The sequence below is a fragment of the Mandrillus leucophaeus genome, unplaced genomic scaffold (genome assembly GCF_000951045.1).
Source record: "Mandrillus leucophaeus isolate KB7577 unplaced genomic scaffold, Mleu.le_1.0 Scaffold1068, whole genome shotgun sequence".
In the NCBI taxonomy this organism is placed as follows: Eukaryota; Metazoa; Chordata; class Mammalia; order Primates; family Cercopithecidae; genus Mandrillus; species Mandrillus leucophaeus.
In genome coordinates this window covers 681,031-701,199 of record NW_012098854.1, presented here as the reverse complement: position 1 = coordinate 701,199, position 20,169 = coordinate 681,031, and the positions used below count along the sequence as shown (strand labels likewise).

Below are 20,169 nucleotides of genomic sequence, written 5' to 3'. Positions count from 1 at the left end.
TCTTTTCTCCCCCTCACTTTCAAGTACACTAATCACATGTAGGTTTGGTCTTTTCACATATTTCCATATTTTTTTTGGAGGCTTTTTTCCTTTTCTTTCTTTTTTCTCTAATCTTGTCTTCACACCTTATTTCATTAAGCTGATCTTCAACCTCTGATATCCTTTCCTCCGCTTGATCTATTTGGCTATTGATACTTGTGTATGCTTCACAAAGTTCTCGTGCTGCATTTTCCAGCTCCATCAGGTCATTTATGTTTGTCTCTAAATGGGTTATTCTAGTTAGCAATCCCTCTAACCTTTTTTAAGATTCTTAGCTTGCAGTAGGTTAGAACATGTTCCTTTAGCTTGGGAGGAGTTATTACCCACCTTCTGAAGCCTACTTCTGTCAATTCGTCAAACTCATTCTCCATCCAGTTTTGTTTCCTCACTGGTGAGAAGTTGTGATCCTTTGGAAGAGAAGAGGCATTCTGGCTTTTGGAATTTTCAGCCTTTTTGGGTTGTTTTTTTCCTCATCTCCATGGATTTATCTACCTTTGGTCTTTGATGTTGGTGACCTTTGGATGGGGTCTGTGAGTGGACATCTTTTTTTGCTGATGCTGATGCTATTCCTTTCTGTTTGTTAGTTTATCTTCTAACAGTCAGGCCCCTCAGCTGCAGGTCTGTTGGAGTTTCCTGGAGGCCCACTCCAGACCATGTTTGCCTGGGTATCACCAGCGGAGGCTTCAGAACAGCAAAGATTGCTGCCTGTTGCTTCCTCTGGAAGCTTCGTCCCAGAGGGGCACCCGCCAGAGGCCAACTGGAGCTCTCCTTTATGAGGTGTCTGTTGACCCCTGCTGGGAAGTGTCTCCCAGTCAGGAGGCATGGGTCAGCAACCCACTTGAGGAGGCAGTCTGTCCCTTAGCAGAGCTCGAGTGCTGTGTTGGGAGATTAACTGCTCTCTTCAGAGCTGGCAAGCAGGGATGTTTAAGTCTTCTGAAGGTGTGCCCACAGCTGCCCCTTCCCCCAAGTGCTCTGTCCCAGGGAGATGGGGGTTTTATCTATAAGCTCCTGACTGGGCTGCTGCCTTTTTTTCAGAGATGCCCTTCCCAGAGAGGAGGAATCTAGAGAAGCAGTCTGGCTGCAGCGGCTTTGCTGAGCTTTGGTGGTCTCTGCCCAGTTCGAAGTTCCTGTTGGCTTTGTTTACACTGTCAGGGGAAAAGTATCTACTGAAGCCTCAGTAATGGTGGACGCTCCTCCCCCCACCAACCTTGAGTGTCCCAGTTTGACCTCAGAATGCTGTGCTGGCAGTGAGAATTTCAAGTCAGTGGATCTTAGCTTGCTGGGCTCCGTGGGGGTGGAATCCGCTGAACTAGACCACTTGGCTCCCTGGCTTCAGCCCCCTTTCCAGGGGAGTGAACGGTTCTGTGTCACTGGCATTCTAGGTGCCACTGGGGTATGAAAAAAAAAACTGCAGCTAGCTTGGTATCTGCCTAAATGGCCACCCAGTTTTGTGCTTGCAACCCAGGGCCCTGGTGGCGTAGGCACCTGAGGGAATCTCTTAGTCTGTGGGTTAAGAAGACTATGGAAAAAGTGTAGTATCTGGGCTGGAGTGCACCATTCCTCACGGCACAGTCCCTCACAGCTTCCCTTGGCTAGGAGCAGGAGTTCCCTGACCCCTTGCCCTTCCAGGGTGAGGCAACACCCCACCCTGCTTTGGCTTACCCTCCATGGGCTACACCCACTATCTAACCAGTCCCAATGAGATAAGCCGGGTGCCTCAGTTGGAAATGCAGAAATCACCTGCTTTTTGCGTTGATATTGCTGGGAGTTACAGACCGGAACTGTTCCTATTTGGCCATCTTGTCAGCCACCTCCTTCCTTTTCTTTTTTTGAGACAGAAGTCTCTCTCTGTCATCCAGATTGGAGTGCGGTGGCACAATTATGGCTCACTGCAGCCTTCAATTCCTGGGCTCAAGCGATCCTCCCTCCTCAGCCTCCTAAAGTGCTGGGATTACAGGTGTGAGCCTCTGTGCCCGGCCTCCCCTTCTTTCTTACACAAAAGGTGGCATTCTTCATATATTATTTTACACTTAGTTCTTTCCACTTACCAGTATCTATGGAAATCACTCCACATTACATCACAGAGATCGTCCTCCCTTTTTTTTTTTTTTTTTTTTTAAATAGCTACACAGTAGTACGTTGCATGTAGGTACCATAGTGTGTTGAAGTACTCTGCTGTGTTTGGCTAGTTATGTAGCTTACAATATTTTGTGGTTACAAATGATGCCGCAATTAATAACTTTGTACATGTACATTTTCATATTTTTGGAGGTGTATCTTTAGGATAAACTCCTAGAAGTGGGATCAAGTGTTTGGTGGGTCAAAAGGTAAATGCATATGAAGTTTTCTTAGCTATTGCCATAATCCTCTCCTTAGGGCTTATGTCATTTTGCATTCCTACCGGCAAGGTATGAGAAGGCCTATGTTTCACAGCCTTTCCAAGCTTATATTGTCAAGTTTTTGAATTTTGCCAATTTGATAGGTTAGAAGTGGTATCTCAGTGGGGCTTACTTTATACTTCTGTTATAATGAGTGATGCTGCACACCTTTCGTATGTTGAAGGGCCATTTTTTTGTATGAGTTTCCTGAATTATCTATTCATATCTTTTGCTCATTTTTCAATCTAATTTTTGGTCGATGTTTACCTTCAATTTAAAATAGCTTTCTATATTAGGAATATTTGCTCTTTGTCTGTGATATGTTACAAATATACTCTCTCAATTTCTCGTTTGTATTTTGTCTTGAAAGCATTGTTTTTGCTGATAGAACTGCTTATTTTTTGAGACTCACATATATTTTTACTTATAATAGTTTTATGAGTGGCTATTATTCCTCTCGTATTACAGACAAACAGACAGGCTAATGTTAACTGACTTGCCAAAGGATGTAAAGCTAATAAATAGCATAATATAAAATTTTTAAAAATACTTATGGATTCATTTATTATTTTAATAACTGTTAATTTTTCAAATATCATGTGGCAGGCATTGAGACTGCATGGGTAAGTTGCTCACATGGAATTTACAGACTAACTGCAGAGGAGAGGCCAGAGTTTGGTTAGATAATCACACTGATAAGACTGTAAATACCAACTTGGATAAATGCTCTAAAGGCAAAAAAAAAAATCCAGAAGTATGAGCACATTTAAATGAAAAAACTCAATCCAGATCAGGAAAGGGTGGGATGTCAAACATTAGGAGTCAATTAGATAAAGGGGTGGAGGTAGGGTGAGGAGCCAGCACCTGCAAACGCTCTGTAAGTGCAAGTGGCATGGCACATTGGAAAGACAGACACAAGCCTGAAGAAGGCTCAGGTGGATGGAGCACAAAGGGTAGAGTGGCATAAGATACAGCTGGAGAGCAAGGCAGGGCCAGTTCTCGGCTCACTGCAAACTCTGTCTTCCAGGTTCAAGTGATTCTCCTGCCTCAGCCTCCCGAGTAACTGGGATTACAGGCACCCGCCACCATGCCCAGCTAATTTTTGTATTTTTAGTAGAGACGGGTTTCACCATATTGGCCAGGCTGGTCTCAGACTCCTGACCTCAGGTGATTTGCCCGCCCCAGCCTCCCAAAGTGCTGAGATTTCAGTCGTGACCCACTGTGCCAGGTCAATGTGAACTCTTCGAAGAGGTTGAACAGGAGATGACATGATCGTATTTACAGTTTGAAAAGATCCACCACATCACTGCTTGCAAAATGGATTGGAAAGGACCAGAATGGATGCAGCAGGGGACCAAATGTTGGCTACTCTAGTGATTATTATCAACAAGTAGACTGAGAAAATACAAACAAAACAGTAGGTAGAAAACCAGAAGAAGGAAAGGGCAAGGCCATCACTAGAGAATTAGAAAGTGGTGCCTCCTCCAGGGAAGCCAGATTTTAAAAAGGTTTCTTTGTGTTTATCCTGATTGAAGTTTGCTGAGCTTTTTAGATCTGTAGATTTATAGATCCTTTCAAATTCAGAAACTTCTAGTTATTAGTTCTTCAGATAAGTAATAGGGAGTTCATTGGGTGTGTAAAGTTACGTATTTTATATGTATATTGGATGACATCTTTGGTTCTTTGGTTTCTTTTTCTTTTTTCTTTTTGAGACAGGGTCTCACTCTGTCACCCAGCTTCCAAGCTGGAGTGCAGTGATGCAATCTTGGCTCACTGCAACCTGCGCCTCCCGGGTTCAAGCGATCTCATGCCTCAGTCTTCCGAGTAGCTGGGACTACAGGCGCCCACCACCATGCTGGGCTAATTTCTTTCTTTCTTTTTTTTCTTATTATTTTTCCAGTATAGACGGGGTTTCACCATGTTGTCCAGGCTGCTCTCAAACTCCTGACCTCAAGTGATTTGCCCACCTCGGCCTACCAGACATCTTGGTTACTAGTCCATTTTTTTCTTGATGAAGTCTGGCAGTTCCAGATAGTATTTATGAAATTTGTCAATTTTTCAATATTTATAAATTTGTAACATGTTGCGATTTCTTTTCTCATTTTAAGTATTCACGTTTGGACCTAATTTTTTTCTCATATTGAGGTTTTTTTTTTCCCTTACAGAGATTCTACCAAATTGTGTAAGTTAATATCCCACCAAAACCTGGATCTGCCCCAATCCCAAGCAGCATGGGAGGTAATAATGACTTGGGATGAGAGTGTTGCCCAAGGAATAGGTGTAACTAACACATTATCTCTGGCTTAGGCAGCTCCTCAATATCTCTTTTAGCTGAGAATCAGGTCTATTTTCCTGGTTTTAGAGGCTCGTCTACCAGGCCAGCATGAGCAGGGCAGGGCAGATGTGCCATAGGAGGTATTTAAATTATCAAATGCTGAGCGTTTGTGTGCACTGAGTTTGAAAGAGATCTAGTGGACTAACCTGTAGGTCAAAGTCTTACAGGAAGGTGGGCCCTGGAACTTGTGTCACTGGACTAGCAACTCAGTGTCTGATCCATCCAAATGGAAGACTTCAGTTGCCATGGTGATTGACAAAGCTATTTTGCTAAAATACCCACCTCAATTACCTAAATACCCACCTCAGTTACCTAAATACCCATCTCAATTACCTAAATACCCAAAGTTTCTCCATTAAAAACTCATTCTTTTGGATCTTGAAACAGTTCTGGAAGTTTAACACTACTTGCTAAAATATAAATCCCTCAGGGAAAAAATTACAGTTACATTATTATGTAATCATTATATTAACAATTTTTGTGAGATGTGTAAATGCCTACCACTGTAAGTAAATGCCTAGCTTTTCTCTTTCCATTATGAGAGTTGGTTAATCTGTAGGACTGGGGATGAAGCTGGTTTTCATGGTGTGGGAATTTGAACAGAGTTCTGGCTGCATGAAGGTGTGTATTAGTCCATTTTTATGCTGCTGATAAAGACATACCTGAGACTGGGCAATTTAGAAGAGAAAGTGATTTATTGGACTTACAGTTCCGTGTGGCTGGGGAGGCCTCACAATCATGGTGGAAGGTAAAAGGCAGTCTCACATGATGGCAGACAAGAGAAGAGAGCTTGTGCAGGATCCCCTTTTACATCAAATCTCAAGAGACATATTCACTGTCACCAGAATAGCATGGGAAAGACCCACCCCCATGATTCAGTTGCCTCCCACTGGGTCCTCCCACAACAAGTGGGAATTGTGGGAGTTACAATTCAAGATGAGATTTGGGTAGGGGCACAGCCAAACCATATCAGGGTGTGTCTTAGGTAGAGAGACCAAAAGACAACTTTCCTTCTCTGGTATTTTATCAAGCTCCACACATAGAAGGTGCTAGAAAATAAGTATTTTGTTACAGTTAGGAAATTTAGAGGCAGAGCAAAGAACCAGCTTGAAATCTCTTAAAGTGTCGATATGAAAGAAATTGTGTTAGAATTAATAGTGACTGAGTTTCTTCCTTAGCCTTTAAGGGAGCTGTTTAGTTTCTGTTAAGGTGATTGTAGAGGTGTTAAAAAATGTCTGACTTGTCTCATTATGTCTGCTTTCTATGGTTAGTAACATTAAGGGGGTATTGTAAAAACTTTGATATGAGTTAGTTTACTGTTTGTAGGTTTATGAGGCAATATTTCTTACACACATTTCGGTGCCTTTTTATTATTCACTTATATATCTCCATATATTATTCTACCAGTACTCTCTCCATAAAAAGTTATATTTTCCAGACATTATCTTCTCCTTCTCGGCTGCACTGGCATGAATTCTGGGACGGGAGATCCAGGCACTGGAATATGGTAGTAGGGCCACTGGAGAGTGGCAGACATTCCCATTGTCATTGCATGGTCTCCCACGTCTATAAAGGCAGCATCAGTTTACAGCCATGGTGGATTATTATTAAAAAACAAAACAAAACAACCAACTGTACCCATTTATTTATAGTAAACACCCAAAGGACTACATGGAAGAAACAGTAATCGTGACAAACCCTCTCACCTCTGAACTGGAATTCTTTTAATAACAGCTGATTTTTTTTTCTGAACAATACATACATGCATAGTTACTTTTTGTCTTTATTACTATATTTTGTAGGTGAGCAGTTTGAATCCTATGTTGCCCAGGTTGGTCTCAAACTCTTGGGCTCAAGCTATCTTCCTGTCTCAGCCTCCTAAAGTGCTATGATATAGGTGTGAGCCACCATTCCTGGTTTGTCATTTTAATTATTAATCACTTATGCTATTACTTTGGCTCACACTTAATATAAATTAATCAATGTTTAAGAAGAGTTTTAAAAAAACATTTGTTCATTGCTAGTATATAGAAATACAATGATCTTTTCAACTAGCAATAATTGTGCTTTGGATAAATCCCACTGGCTATGATACTGCCATTGCACAAAGTTGCAATTGATCTTTTGACAAATCATAGTTGTACACATTTATGGGGTACAGTGTTTTGATATATGTATACAATGTGGCAGGATTAAATCAAGCTAATTAACATATCCTTCACCTCAACTATCATTTTTCATAGTAAGACATTGGAAATTTACTGTTAATTGTTTTGAAATATACAATAATTATTGACTATAGTCACTTTGCTGTGTAACAGATCTCAAAACTTATTCTTCTTGTCTATTTGAAATTTTGTATCCTTTGGAAAGAGAAAAGGTAGGCATTTACTTACAGTGGTAGGCATTTACACATCTCACAAAAATTGTTAATATAATGATTACATAATAATGTAACAGGGAACAACTCTGCATTCCCTCCCTCCCCACCCCGTACCCAGCCCCAGCCTTTAGTAACCATTGATCTACTTTCGACTTGTAGGAGTTCAGCTTTATTAGGTTTCACATATAAGTGAGATCGTGCAATGTTTGTCTTTCTGTGCCTGGCTTATTTCACTTAGCATAATGTTCTCTAGATTCATCCAAAAGCTGTCACAAGTGGCAGGATTTCCTTCGTTTTTAAGGTTAAATAGTATTCAATTGTGTATACATACCACATTTTCTTTTTTTGGGGGGAGGGAGGCGGGGAACAGAGGCTAGCTCTGTCACTTAGGCTGGAGTGTAGTGGTGCCATCTTGGTTCAAGGCAACCTCCACCTCCTGGATTCGAGTGATTCTTGCACCTCAGCCTCATGAGTAGGTGGGATCACAGGCCCACGCCATCATGCCTGGCAAATTTTTGTAGTTTTAGTAGAGACAAGGTTTCACTATGTTGACCAGGCTGGTCTCGAACTCTTGGCCTCAAGCGATCTGCCCGCCTAGGCCTCCAAAGTACTGGGATTACAGGAATGAGCCACCGCGCCCAGGCCCACGTTTTCTTTATCCATTCATCCATTGATGGACGCTTAGGTTGATTCCATCTCTTGGCTATTGAGTGAATAGTGCTACAATGAACATGGGAGTGCAGATATCCCTTTGACCTACTGCTTTTAGTTCCTTTCGATATATACCTAGAAGTGATATTCTTGGTCATATGATAGTACTATTTTTAGTTTTTTGAGGAACTTTTATACCATTTTTTGTAATGGCTTTACTAATTTACATTCCCATCAACAATGAAGAACAATTGATCTTTGTATATTAATTCTGTATCCTGTAATCTTAGAAAGCCCAATTATTAGTTCCAGTAGTTTTTCATAGATTCTGTGGGCTTTTCTATGCACATAATCATGTTGTTTTCCAATAAAGAGTTTGACGTGTTACTTTTGAATCTGGATGCTTTTTCTTTTTCTAACCTTATTGCTCTGGCTAGACTCTTTAGTACAATGTTGAATAGAAGTGGTAAAAGGAAATACCTTGTTTTGTTCTTCAATTTAGAAAGAAAGCATCCAGTTTTTCACAACTAAGTATGATATCACTTGCAAATTTTTTATTTTTTACTTTTCTTTGGGACAGGATCTTGCTCTCTCGCCCAGGCTGGAGTGCAGTGGTGTGATCACAGCTTACTGCATCCTCTACCTTCTGGGCTTGGTTGAGGCCAGATCCTCCCACCTCAGCCTCCTGAGTACCTAGGACTACAGTGCATGCCACCGCGCCCAGCTAATTTTCAGTTTTTTTTTTTTTTTTTGTAGAGACAGGGTGTCATTATGTTGCCCAGTCTGGATGTTTACTTGTGCCCATTAGACCCAAAATACATGTCTATGGCAGCACCTTCTTCTTAGTATTGTATGTATTAGTTGGTATTTCTGAGTTTCGGTCTAGACTATACATTGAGAAAGAGAACCATGTTTCATTCCCAAATAATGTACATTAGTATAGTAGATGTTTAACAGACGCTTATCTAAAGAATATTTAGTGCTTAATGAGGTATTTACCCAGTTATCCGTTTATTTGTGTGATTATTAGTAAATACCTTCCTCCTCTACTGTGACTTTCCTTAGTGCAGCGATGGTGTCTCCTTTTGTTCACTAATCCATCTCTAGTGCCCTTGCCTGTGCTTGGCACATGGTATCCCTTAATAGATATTTGATGAAGGATTGCATACATAAAATGACTAAAGTGGGCCATGGTAGGACGAATCTTCTGAAATCAGTTATTTCTTTCACATTTAAGTGTTTTAAAAGGTGCTGTTCTCCAGTGGGTGTATTTGTTCTTTAAAATATTAATTCATTCACTGTAGGAGTATTTAGGCTTAGCATTAGAGGGGTCAAAAGTATTGAGAAAGTTTGTCATTGCTGAAAACTCTAGTTTTAACAGTTTTTTCTTATTTTTTCCTCCTATTGAAAGTAAAAAAAAAAAATCAATGATATTAACATACTTTTTATTTTGTAGATGTTAAAATCAAGAAGGGAAAATGTTTCAATGACCATTTTATCCTCAACACTTAGCACAGTGCCTGGACCATAGCAAACACTCAATAAATATTTACCCAATGAACACATGAGTGCTTATGATCAGACAAGCGTTAGCAGTAACAAAATTCTCAGGAGTGAAGTCACTATTGGAATTATCTATTGACTTTTCTTAGCGTAATTACAGAGTAATTAGCAGAAAAAGGTGAATAAGAGAAAAATGGCTAAATTGAAAGTGTGGCTTCATAATTGCTATTATCAATGATGAAACAAAAAACTGGTGCAAATATTTGACATCATAATTTCCAAACTGACCAGGCTTACAAATCTTACATAAAATTTAATTGAAAATGAATGAAGACCAATGAACTTCAGTGGCTTTTGGACATAATTTTTATTTAAGCATGGGCTTTTAGCTTGGTTCTCCCTAGAGTGCAACCTTTCAGTTACACAAATAGCGTTCAGAGCTACAGGGCCATTATAATGTTGCTGGTGTTGGTACAACTTCATCAGAAGGCATGAATATGACCCGCAGAAAAAACAATCCACGAAGAAAACACAATGAAAAAACAACCACTGTTTTACAAATCACTCTGTCATCACAGACACAAAATGGCAGTTACTGTTAGTAAATCAGCCACAGAACACTTAAAAAAAATCTTTAGGCAAGGAAATGGGAACTTATTTGTGGGAGATAGGGTCTTCGTCCACAATTTAAAGTAGAAAATATTTCAGGGTCAAGCATTTTTCTTATCCACAAAACAACGCTAAACCAACATACATTTTTAAGGAGTATATTAAAGGAGATACAATATCTTTACCACTATCTTCTTGAATAGGCATTTTAATTAATTTTCTGCAGAATATAAGTAGCCCCAAATTCAGCAGCAAAATATTACAACATAACAAGTAAATACAGTTTCAATGTGTTATATTGTAGAATAGAATACATAAAGGACAAACAATGATAATTTAATCATATAAAACATGAGACATAGCTGAAATACAGTCCACTTAAATAGCTTTGTGACCAAGAATGTTAAATACTGTGCTAAATGCCATTTTAAACATAAAATCTCTTAATTTTTTTGTGCTTAAACTTTTTTTTTCTGTTAAAGTGTTTCTTATTGTCAATACTGCCACTGTAACCGATATTATGACAGATCACAACTTTCACGGACACATTAACATGAAGACATTTACTTATGAGCAAATAAGTCACTTGTCATTAGTTCACAGTGTGGGAAAGTGGTGTACACTCGGTCTTGAGAAGGGCTTTCAGGTAATCACCAAGTCCTTCACGGATATTTCCTGATATCAGATGCAGTGCGAGATGTAAAAGAATGGAGAGCAACACATCACATGTTGGAAGAAAAAAAATAAACTTTTTGATTCTTCATGGGTATCGCCTAAGTGACCTTCGTCTTCTGTTGTAGAAGTGCCTGAGCCCATGTTGTCGTGAAAAATTCATCATGTAATTTTGTTTGCGAGTGCTGTTAAAATCAAACAGGATAGAGGCAGGGAGGGAAAGGAGAAAGAGCATGTAAGTCCCATCATTGAACGTGCAATCTATTCTAGGTCCTAAGTTACTCTGATATTTATTTGAAAATGTTCAGGGTTAATAGGTCAAGCTCACATGACCACCCAGGGTCAGAGGAACTGAAGGCTGGGACCTATGCTCACTGCCTCTGGCCTTGAAGAAATCCCTGTCTTTTCATGAGTGAGCTCTGAACCAGACAATATGCCAAATTCTCTTGATTCATAGCAAACTAAAACTGTTTTGAATTTTATTTTATTCTTGAATGCTTCCTGAAAATACTTACTTGGGTACATTTCATTTGAGAAGTGTGCACTATACCCATTGCCTTATTTAAATATATCTTTAACAAGGAGGAAAAATAATCTGGTTCCTTTAGCAAACATTCTCATTTAAAGCTTAAAAAACAAACAAACAGAAACACTGTTAGCTGGATCAGCTTGACCTCCTAGTTCATGCAGTCTCATGGAACAAAATAAGGAGGTCAGTTTTTCTCAGAATGTTGGATTCTCTTGTCTTCCTCAAACCATAAGCATCTGGGTTATATTTTATAAACATGGCCTCAGGAAAGAGACACTCCACTGAGAAGAGGTCATAAAATACTCAGAAAGTGTAACCAAACATATAATTGTAAATATGTATGTATGTATCCCCCCACATATGTGCATACATACATTTATACATACATGCTGTGTGTGAAGCTGATAAAAATACTGAAGATGGATTTCAGGATCCTGTAGGAAACTGTACAATACTAGTAGTGATAGCTGTTAATGTTTTGGCATGGTCCTTTAAAAAGGATCGTGAGCTATAACATCACTGAAATGATCATATTCTCACACTCTGACCTGAGTGACAATATATCCATATGTGGCATCAATATGTGGTTTATGAGAGTGAGCCTATCAGTATTTTCCAAATTCACTGAGTTTCCTCATGGTCCCAAAGCCTTTTCTTCCTAATTCCATGAAAACATAAAATGCATATAATGTCATGTGATGTGATTCCAACATAAAGATCGATATGACATGAACTTGAGTTAGGGTAAGAGAGAGGGAAAGGGTAATTTGGTCCTGAGCAGTATAATCTGCATTATCAATCATCAATATGCTGGTAAGGTGTAAAATGTTTTACCTAGTATGCTAGATATTATACTTAGGTATATTATACTAGCACTTGTAAAATATAAACTTTAAAACAAGATACTTTTATAGTTTGATCACTAGAAAAGAAAATTTATAATAAAACATTTCAAAGGAAAAGACATAAATTGAATTTCATCAAATATGTATAATCAAAAGGCAATAGCATCTGTGCTAAAATACTGATAGATGTCAAATTGATACATATTTTATAAAATAAAGGTACTAATAACATCCCCTCCTAGATTTCAATAATATAAAAATGCTAGAAACAATAAAATGGAAACAGAATATATCCTGAAGACATTGTAGAGAAAAATATTTAAAAAAATCAAGTTTTGTCTTTATGCAGATTTTCTGTCCTCCCCCTCCTATCCCCTCCATGTGACAATACTACATGTATCAACTAAGTTGATCAGTTTCAGTGTCATAGTTGAATGACACAAATTTATCCATTTATTAGCTGCTATAAGTACTAACTGCTGCCTGTGTAAAATTGAGTTACCAAAAAAAAAAAAAAAAAAAAACCCCAAGGAATTAAGGTACTGAACTAATCAAGTGTCAAGAAAAATTATCCTGTTGCTCCTTTATTCACAAAATCTTGGGACTGGCACTTGCTGTCTTACTGCCAGCATCCTCGGTCACCTTATAGTTCTTTTCCCGAGCTATTATAGTGGCCCCTCGAACTAGCCTCCTTAACTTAATTTTTTTCCTTTTATGAAGGAAAAAAAAACTCCACTGAAAGGAAACCCCTGAAATACTAAGAAAGTATAACTGAATGCATAATTGTATACATGTGCATGTATACCTTCCTACACTAATACATGCAACTGATTTTGCACACCACCAGATTCAGTAAACTTTTCATGAAACACTGGCCTCACTTTGCCCAAAACCATGCAGAATCCTCTTATCTATGGAGCAACAGCTAAGCCAACTTAAACAGACATTTCAAGTCCTCTTCATGCTTAATCTTATTCTGCCCTTTCTTTTTCTACATTCCTATACAAACAGCTCTACTCAAATGCCTTGAGTCCTTTCTACCCGCCTCATTGGCCAGCTGTCAACATCACTTCCTAGATTCCACGTGTTCAAGTATTACATTTTCTTTATTGTTTACTCCCTCCATAAGTGAACTTTTTTTTTCTACTTTGAACTCTCAGAGTGCTCATATCCTGCTTTGAAGGAGTTTGTATTCATATCTTGGCTCCCCACAACTAAACTTTTGTTGGTATGGGGGCCAGTTCCCCAACTCCCCCCACCCCCGCACCATAGCACTGAGCCTCCTGCCTGACTCATGCGTGTGTGGTCAAGGCATGTTTGTTGAACTTATGGTGACTTACTGATTGGATTCCTGTGGTAAATCATTACTCTTTAACTATAAGGAATAATTGCAAAGTTAAAGCAATGAACATTCTGTTAAAACACGTTTAAAGATATAAGGTACTCAAAGAGAATTTAAAATAGTTAAAATATTTTACAACAAAAAAAGATAAACTTAGAACACTGAAGATATTTTGTTATCTCAATGCAACCTAGATTGACATGATAGTTATCTTAATATATGGGAACAAAATAACATTTAGTTTTAACAAAACTTGATGTGCTTACTTAACAGCTTTAAAGCAACGTCTCCATATAATTACTTATTATGGAGCTGATTGAAAGTCTCTGTCTTTGTAGGTGAGAAAATAGTAGCAGGTTGCAGATCTTTAGTGCCCTAAAAACTACTCCCAGGTGGAAGCTTACAACCAATTTAGGGGACATTTTGAGTCACTGGATATTCTTTTTTTAATAATATTTTTTCTTAAGATTTTAAATGTATTTCTTATTTTTTTAATATTTTTTTTTGGTAGAGGTAGGGTCTTGCTATGTTAGCCAGGCTGGTCTCGAACTCCTGGCCTCAAGTGATTCTGTTTCCTCCGCCTCCCTAAGTGCTGGGATTACAAGCATGGCCACTGTGCCTGGCCTGGGTGCTCTTTAATTCTGAATAAGTTTATGCATCAGTATCATATCTTTGGATCCCTGAGAATGTTGATATACATATAGTAATGGACTTGCTATAGATGCCTAGTGTTTATACAGTCATATTAAAAATGGTGGCGGGGTGCAGTGACTCATGCCTGTAATCCCAGCACTTTGGGAGACTGAGGCAGGTGGATCACGAGGTCAGGAGATCAAGACCATCCAGCTAACACAGTGAAACCCCATCTCTACTAAAAATACAAAAAATTAGCTGGGTGTTGTGGCACGCCTCTGTAGTCCCAGATATTTGGGAGGCTGAGGCAGGAGAATTGCTTGAACCTGGGAGGAAGAGGTTGCAGTGAGCTGAGACCGCGCCACTGCACTCCAGCCTGGGGCAACATGGCAAGACTCCGTCTCAAAAAACAAACAAAAAAACCAAAAAAACACACTATCAAAGCATCCTGGAAACTAGCTGGTAGTTTGGTATGTGAAATATAAAAATCTTTTGAGTCAGTTGAGTCAATATAAAAATGTAATGAAGTGGATATTTCCAGTTTATGAGCCTTTCAAAATCAAGCACTGTGGCAAGCTATACCAAAATGCTGTCTGCCTCTAAGACCACTTAATAAATTGACATGGTTCCCACACAGTTATTGTATCTTCTAAAATGTCTAACAGCATTGGACATTAGGGGAATTTTTAACAAGTTTATCTTATATTTACTCATTTTTTGGTGTGCAGTATATCTGTGAGCCTATTTTTTGTTTTTGATACATTTAGATGTACAGCTATAGATAACCTTATAACTGAAATAAGTGCAATGAACTTTTAAAGATTTATTTATTCACTGCAATTACCAGAGAAAGTAACCTTTATTTTCAGTTCAATAAAAAGAGGTAATGTTCATCCCAAGGCACATCAGCTATGCCACTTGACATATCAATTTGCTTTGGTTGTGGATAGAACTAGGTCCATGTTTAAATTCTCCCATTATGAATAAGTCATTGAAAGAAGGGAGAATGAACAACAAAGGCTTCTTGGAAATGATAATGTAAATTTCCTTTATTGCCAAGGGAGTTTAGGGACTTAGATGGCATAAAGAATTATAAAGTGTTTCCTTGTTTCTGCATAGGAAATATGGCCATTGCAAGATCTTTGAGTAAATAGTGACTCTGTGCTCTTTTGAACTGTTACTCTTCAAAGGAGACACAATCTTAGCTCATTTATTATTATGAAAACAATTCAATTGATTTTTTAATAGATTCTAAAGGAAATGGAGGAGATAGAGAATTGATACTAACTTGAGCTCATAGAAATATAGTCATTTCTACTTGTCAGTAATTTATCAAAACGTGGTAGAATAATGATTTATATGAATGCAGACATAAGAATCCAGTGGACTATTCAACATATCTTAGAAATATTGGTGAGTGTTAGATGGGAAGCTGCCATTCAAACTATCACTGAAACTTGCCTGCATAGAGGATGCCACACATTTGACTTAAAGGCCATGCATTTTCAGGAAGGCTACACACAAGTAAGTGCAGGCACAAATATCTCACACATATGGAAGATTTCATATTTCTTTTCTCTGCTAAATGGGGATGAGAATAATATCAAATCATGTGCACCTCAGGAGCTGTAAGGATGAAATGAAAACTTCTAGCACTATATATAGATGTTCAATAAATTATAACCATTTTGCCTTCTTAAGTTTTAAAGTATCTCAGAGGACAAATATAAGTATATATTAAAAGTGGCCAATCTTACCTAAGGACAAGATCTAGAACTCGTAAGTATTATGAACACATCTACTCCATCTGCCAATTCAGTTAATAACTTAGAGGAGAATTGGTAAGTCAAGGGACCCTCATGCATCTTCAACATAGTAGGTCTTTCAAAAGACATTACATGTAATCAGAGTCCCTAAATCTTTTGCACACATTTCTATTTTCCCCGTCCCTCATAACAAATTTGTCAACTGTGAGTACTTCAGAGGCACCCAATACAGTGTCAAGCACAGAGGAGAATCTAGGTCAAATCTGTTGCCCAATGACAAAATGCTGACTAGCACTCTGGTCTATGCTGTTGTGCCCAATATTGTATATATTAGGGACTTATCTCAATTTGACTGGCTCTGAATTTACATGGATATAAGTTTCGAATGTTCCAGTATGTACCAGTATCATTTATTACTGTTTTCATAGTTTTTTTTTTTTTTTTTTTTTTTAGTTGCAAAGGTGTTTTACAAAACTTCTCAGTTAAGTTTGGTGACACTGATGAAACTATTTATTAGTAAACAGTTCCCCAGATTTAGTAAGGAGGACTTACCTTACTCTAGTGGAAAACCAATGACAGCAAATAATGAAATATAACACAAGTTAAAAAATGCCTTTCAATGCATGCAGCACTGTGATTAGTCATAAAAGTCTGATCAGGTTTAGACGCAATATAGGATTTTTCATCTCTTTTGAAAATAAAAATTAAAGAAGTTATTTCTTATTCTTCTATACCCAATATATACATATACTTTTCTATGTAATGCAACATGCAATATTTGCTCATAACCATATGTTAAGATACATGTAGCTGTAGTACTACATTTGGCATAAATGTTGCATATAAATTATAAATATTAATAGCTTAATAACTACTAATTTTATTATCTGATTTTCAATTATTTTACATTGTAGGAAATACTAATTCCTGAATATATTAAGGAATGGACTTTAAAAAATACAGAAGTCTTCTATGTCAGATAACACAATCAAATTTAATAAAGGACAAATATGCTTTGCAACAAATGTAATATGCTCATCTCCATAAATCATTTGTGCCAAAAATGTGACAGTATCTTGATAATGAAGAGCATGAGGGGATGGTCACGATGGAACTCATTTTAAAAACTGATAAATGCTTTTAAGACTATAGTTAGCAACATAAGGTTTGCAGTTCTCCGTAAATGTGGTAATAATTCACTTTTTAGTCAATTCATTCACGAAGGCTTTTTACTGAGCAGTTTGCTTTCAAGGTACACATGCAAAAATTGGCCCACTTCATTATACACATGACAGGTGTGACTTAGACACGTACGCAGGAAATGTGATGTGTGAATGAAATGCGAGTTGGGTGAGGGAGATTCTTAGGATAGAAGTATGAGTGCCCAACAAAAATGGTTAAGACAACAAATTCTCTTTTATCCTAAGAAGAACCTCACCAGCATGGATCTTGTGAGGGATCTGCCCAATGTATTCATAAACATATACTGAAAAATAAATATTCTATGCTAGCTAATGAATTCAGAGAAATTATTTTTCTGACACTTGATTGTCAATGATCGTGTTATGCCACATCATTCAGACTTTATGGAATGAGGACTTTTTGTAAGCTAGTGAGGCTGGAAAAATATTATCTGTCAATTCGGTTCTTCTGTTACACGGCAGATTAGCAGGGGCTAATCATCATGAAATGCTTTTCATGTGCAGATTTTATTGGAAAATATGAGAGTGGGAAGATTACACTCTCAAACAAGCATAAGAGACTGCTTGTTAAATGCTAAAAGGGAGGTCTTCATCTTTTTGGTGTGGGGCTTGTCATTCTGTATGTCCATATTTATGAAACTCAAATCCTTCTACATGTAGTATTTTAGAATTAAACCATTTAATTAAAAAGATATTACAAATCTTGTTCATTTAGGATACACTCTTAAATCCTGAAATATTGTTGAAAGTGCTAAATTTGTTCTCATTAAACTTGTGTTTTCTTGGTTAATATGGGCAGTACTGAGGTTAAACTCAATATAAGATACCATGCATCACCATAATTTTTCTTTCTAGGGGTTTTTAGCATGTGTCCTTGGTGCACATGCACAAAAGCGAAACTATGGTAATAAAGTTAGATTAAAGCCAACCTTCTCTTAAAAAAAGAAGTACATTTCTAAAAATTCCTAAGTGAAATGTATGCCCCAACCATTAGTTGCAAAAACATATCAGTAGCCCTGTTTGTAACATACAGTTAGGTAGGGTTTGTATCTCTTAAGATACAAGCCTCAGTCTGCTCCTCTCCCCGCCATGCTTGAGGAGTTAACATTGCTAGTTCAAATAATCAAGTGTTCTGATACAAAAGTGCAGTTAATTAAGAGAAAGCTTTCAGTTAGTAGGGGTTTATGGAAGTATTCCACCTATTTCTAAATATACATCCTTTGGAGCAAAGTTATAATTAGGAATATTTGTGATCATGACATGAACCTTGGCTCTAGCTTCTTTGTGCCTCATGTGATTGAAAGACACTCTGGAAAACTATTATATTTAAGTTTTTGAATTATCTGGAACTTGTTTATTTTGAGCTCATCACATAAATGAATGAATTGAAGTAATTATTTTGTAGAGCTACTAATTGCATATTAATGAATGCCTTAAAACTGTTTGTGGCTCTTTTGAAAAGAAGTGCTTTGAAAGGGTAGAGTGATATAGAAATGTTAAACTATAAGATCAGAGCAAAACATCAAAAACATAGTTCTGGAAATATAACATCTTATTATACATTTTTTGAAACAACTCATTTATTGAACTCGGCTTTGTGAGATATTTCTTTTCTTCAAAAAGCAGGAAAATAAAGGAATTCCTTTAACAAATTTTTGAAATGTCATTAAAGAGACTGCATTTGCTTTTGCAATTATATATACATAAAAGCATGTGGTGGTATATATAAAGTTATAATTTTTAAGTTATTCCTGAAAGAAGACTTGGAATAAAATTCAAAGCATACAACACCATGCAAATGTAACAATGCGCTTGTCTCATTCAAAATGTTTTAGTGCTCTGAGAGTTTGAGATAATAATGCAGGATAAGAACAGACTTATAAGGATATGAGCCTGGTAGATGACAAATTCTTCAAAGTGTTTAAAATACGGAGCTTGATGCTGGTAGTTGCTTATAAGCATTAATTCCAACACCAGGTGACCTGGGAGATTCCTTGGGTGCTGTGTGCTGAGGCTTTCTGCCGGTGCTGAGAACCTCTGAGGCAGCAGGTTGACAGGGAGCAAGGAATAGAGTTCTGTTTCCAATATGTGAAGGGGTTGCTTTTACACTGGCTGGTATATTGGCACCTCTGAACCCCTCGCCCCTGCTTTTTAATCTTAGTACAAGTGAGGAAATTACTGGTGATGATATGTCTCTGAAATCCAAAATAGATGAGTGCAATTGATTGGGCAGGATGAAAATATCTACTTAAATGTGTGATACGTTAAAAATTATTGTGTTTACTCAAGGGCAGGATTAGTATCCTGCCGTCTTTTGAGGACTGTCAGGTTTTGAAGTTTCTATAGGAGTTGGTAATGCTTTGTCAGGCACAGGGAGCCCCATTAATGCAAATTGTATTGGCAAGCTGCTTGAAAGATAAGAAGTGGTTATTGACTCTAATTTTATTCTCTACCAGTTTATTAGAATCACCTGAGCTGCTTTTAAAACAAGAATGATGTCCAGTTCCCACTGCAGATCAATTTAAAGCCTCATCCAAAGGGATGGGCCTGGGCATTGGGACATTCGTTGATGTTTTCAAAAGCTTCCCAAGTGATTTTGACATTCAAACAGATTGAGAAGTGCTGTCCTGAAAGGCAAATAGCCAGGGCAAAATGGTTCCAGAGTTGGATTTTGGTCTATGTAGACATCTCTCTATGACCTTACTGTACATAAATTCATTTCAGGACCCAGGCTATTCTGCTGGAATAACGTAGTCTGAGGAAATCAGTATCTAAGTAAAACATCAGCCTCATATTTAGATTCAAATGAGTCTGGACTGTTACTTTAAACTTCAACTTTGTCTTGTGGAGGCAGAGCCCAGCAAGTTGTCCAAAAGCAGCAGCGCGCACAGGAGGCTAGTGTGGGGACCAGGTTGCTCTTGGATTTGGGGGTTGATATGGATGCCATGCAAGCAGGTGCCTCAGTGAAAACTAAGACGAGGGCTAGCTCAAGACTGAAAAATTCAGCTCATGGCTATGACTGAACGAAAACAAATCTGGTAGTTTTCCTACCAATTAATCACTTAAATTTGCTTGCAAAATGACTGAAATCAGCCAAGGGACTGATTTCATTTTGGATTTGGTAAACAGAATGAACATTTGAACCTATCTACCGAGAAGATTCGCTTCTCCTTGCCAACCATTTGGAGCCATCAGTCCGAACCCGTCGAGACATAAGCATTCCAGTTCTACAGGAACTAGATCGTTAGAGAAAAAGCAAGTCATCTCTCTGTGAGTGAACAG

At 37.9% G+C, this 20,169-nt stretch overlaps 1 protein-coding gene across 1 annotated transcript in view; it reads right to left on the bottom strand.

Annotated features, from left to right (window-relative positions):
* Positions 1-9,637: 9,637 nt before the first annotated feature.
* Positions 9,638-20,169, bottom strand: part of RELN (reelin) — a 538,867-nt gene continuing 528,335 nt past the window's right edge. Inside the window, exons 64-65 of the mRNA XM_011985112.1 lie at positions 16,238-16,243; positions 9,638-10,755 (exon numbers count right to left, since the gene is read on the bottom strand). Coding sequence (XP_011840502.1) covers positions 10,659-10,755; positions 16,238-16,243 — 103 coding nt within the window. The 3' untranslated portion in view covers positions 9,638-10,658. The remainder of the gene's footprint in view (positions 10,756-16,237; positions 16,244-20,169) is intronic.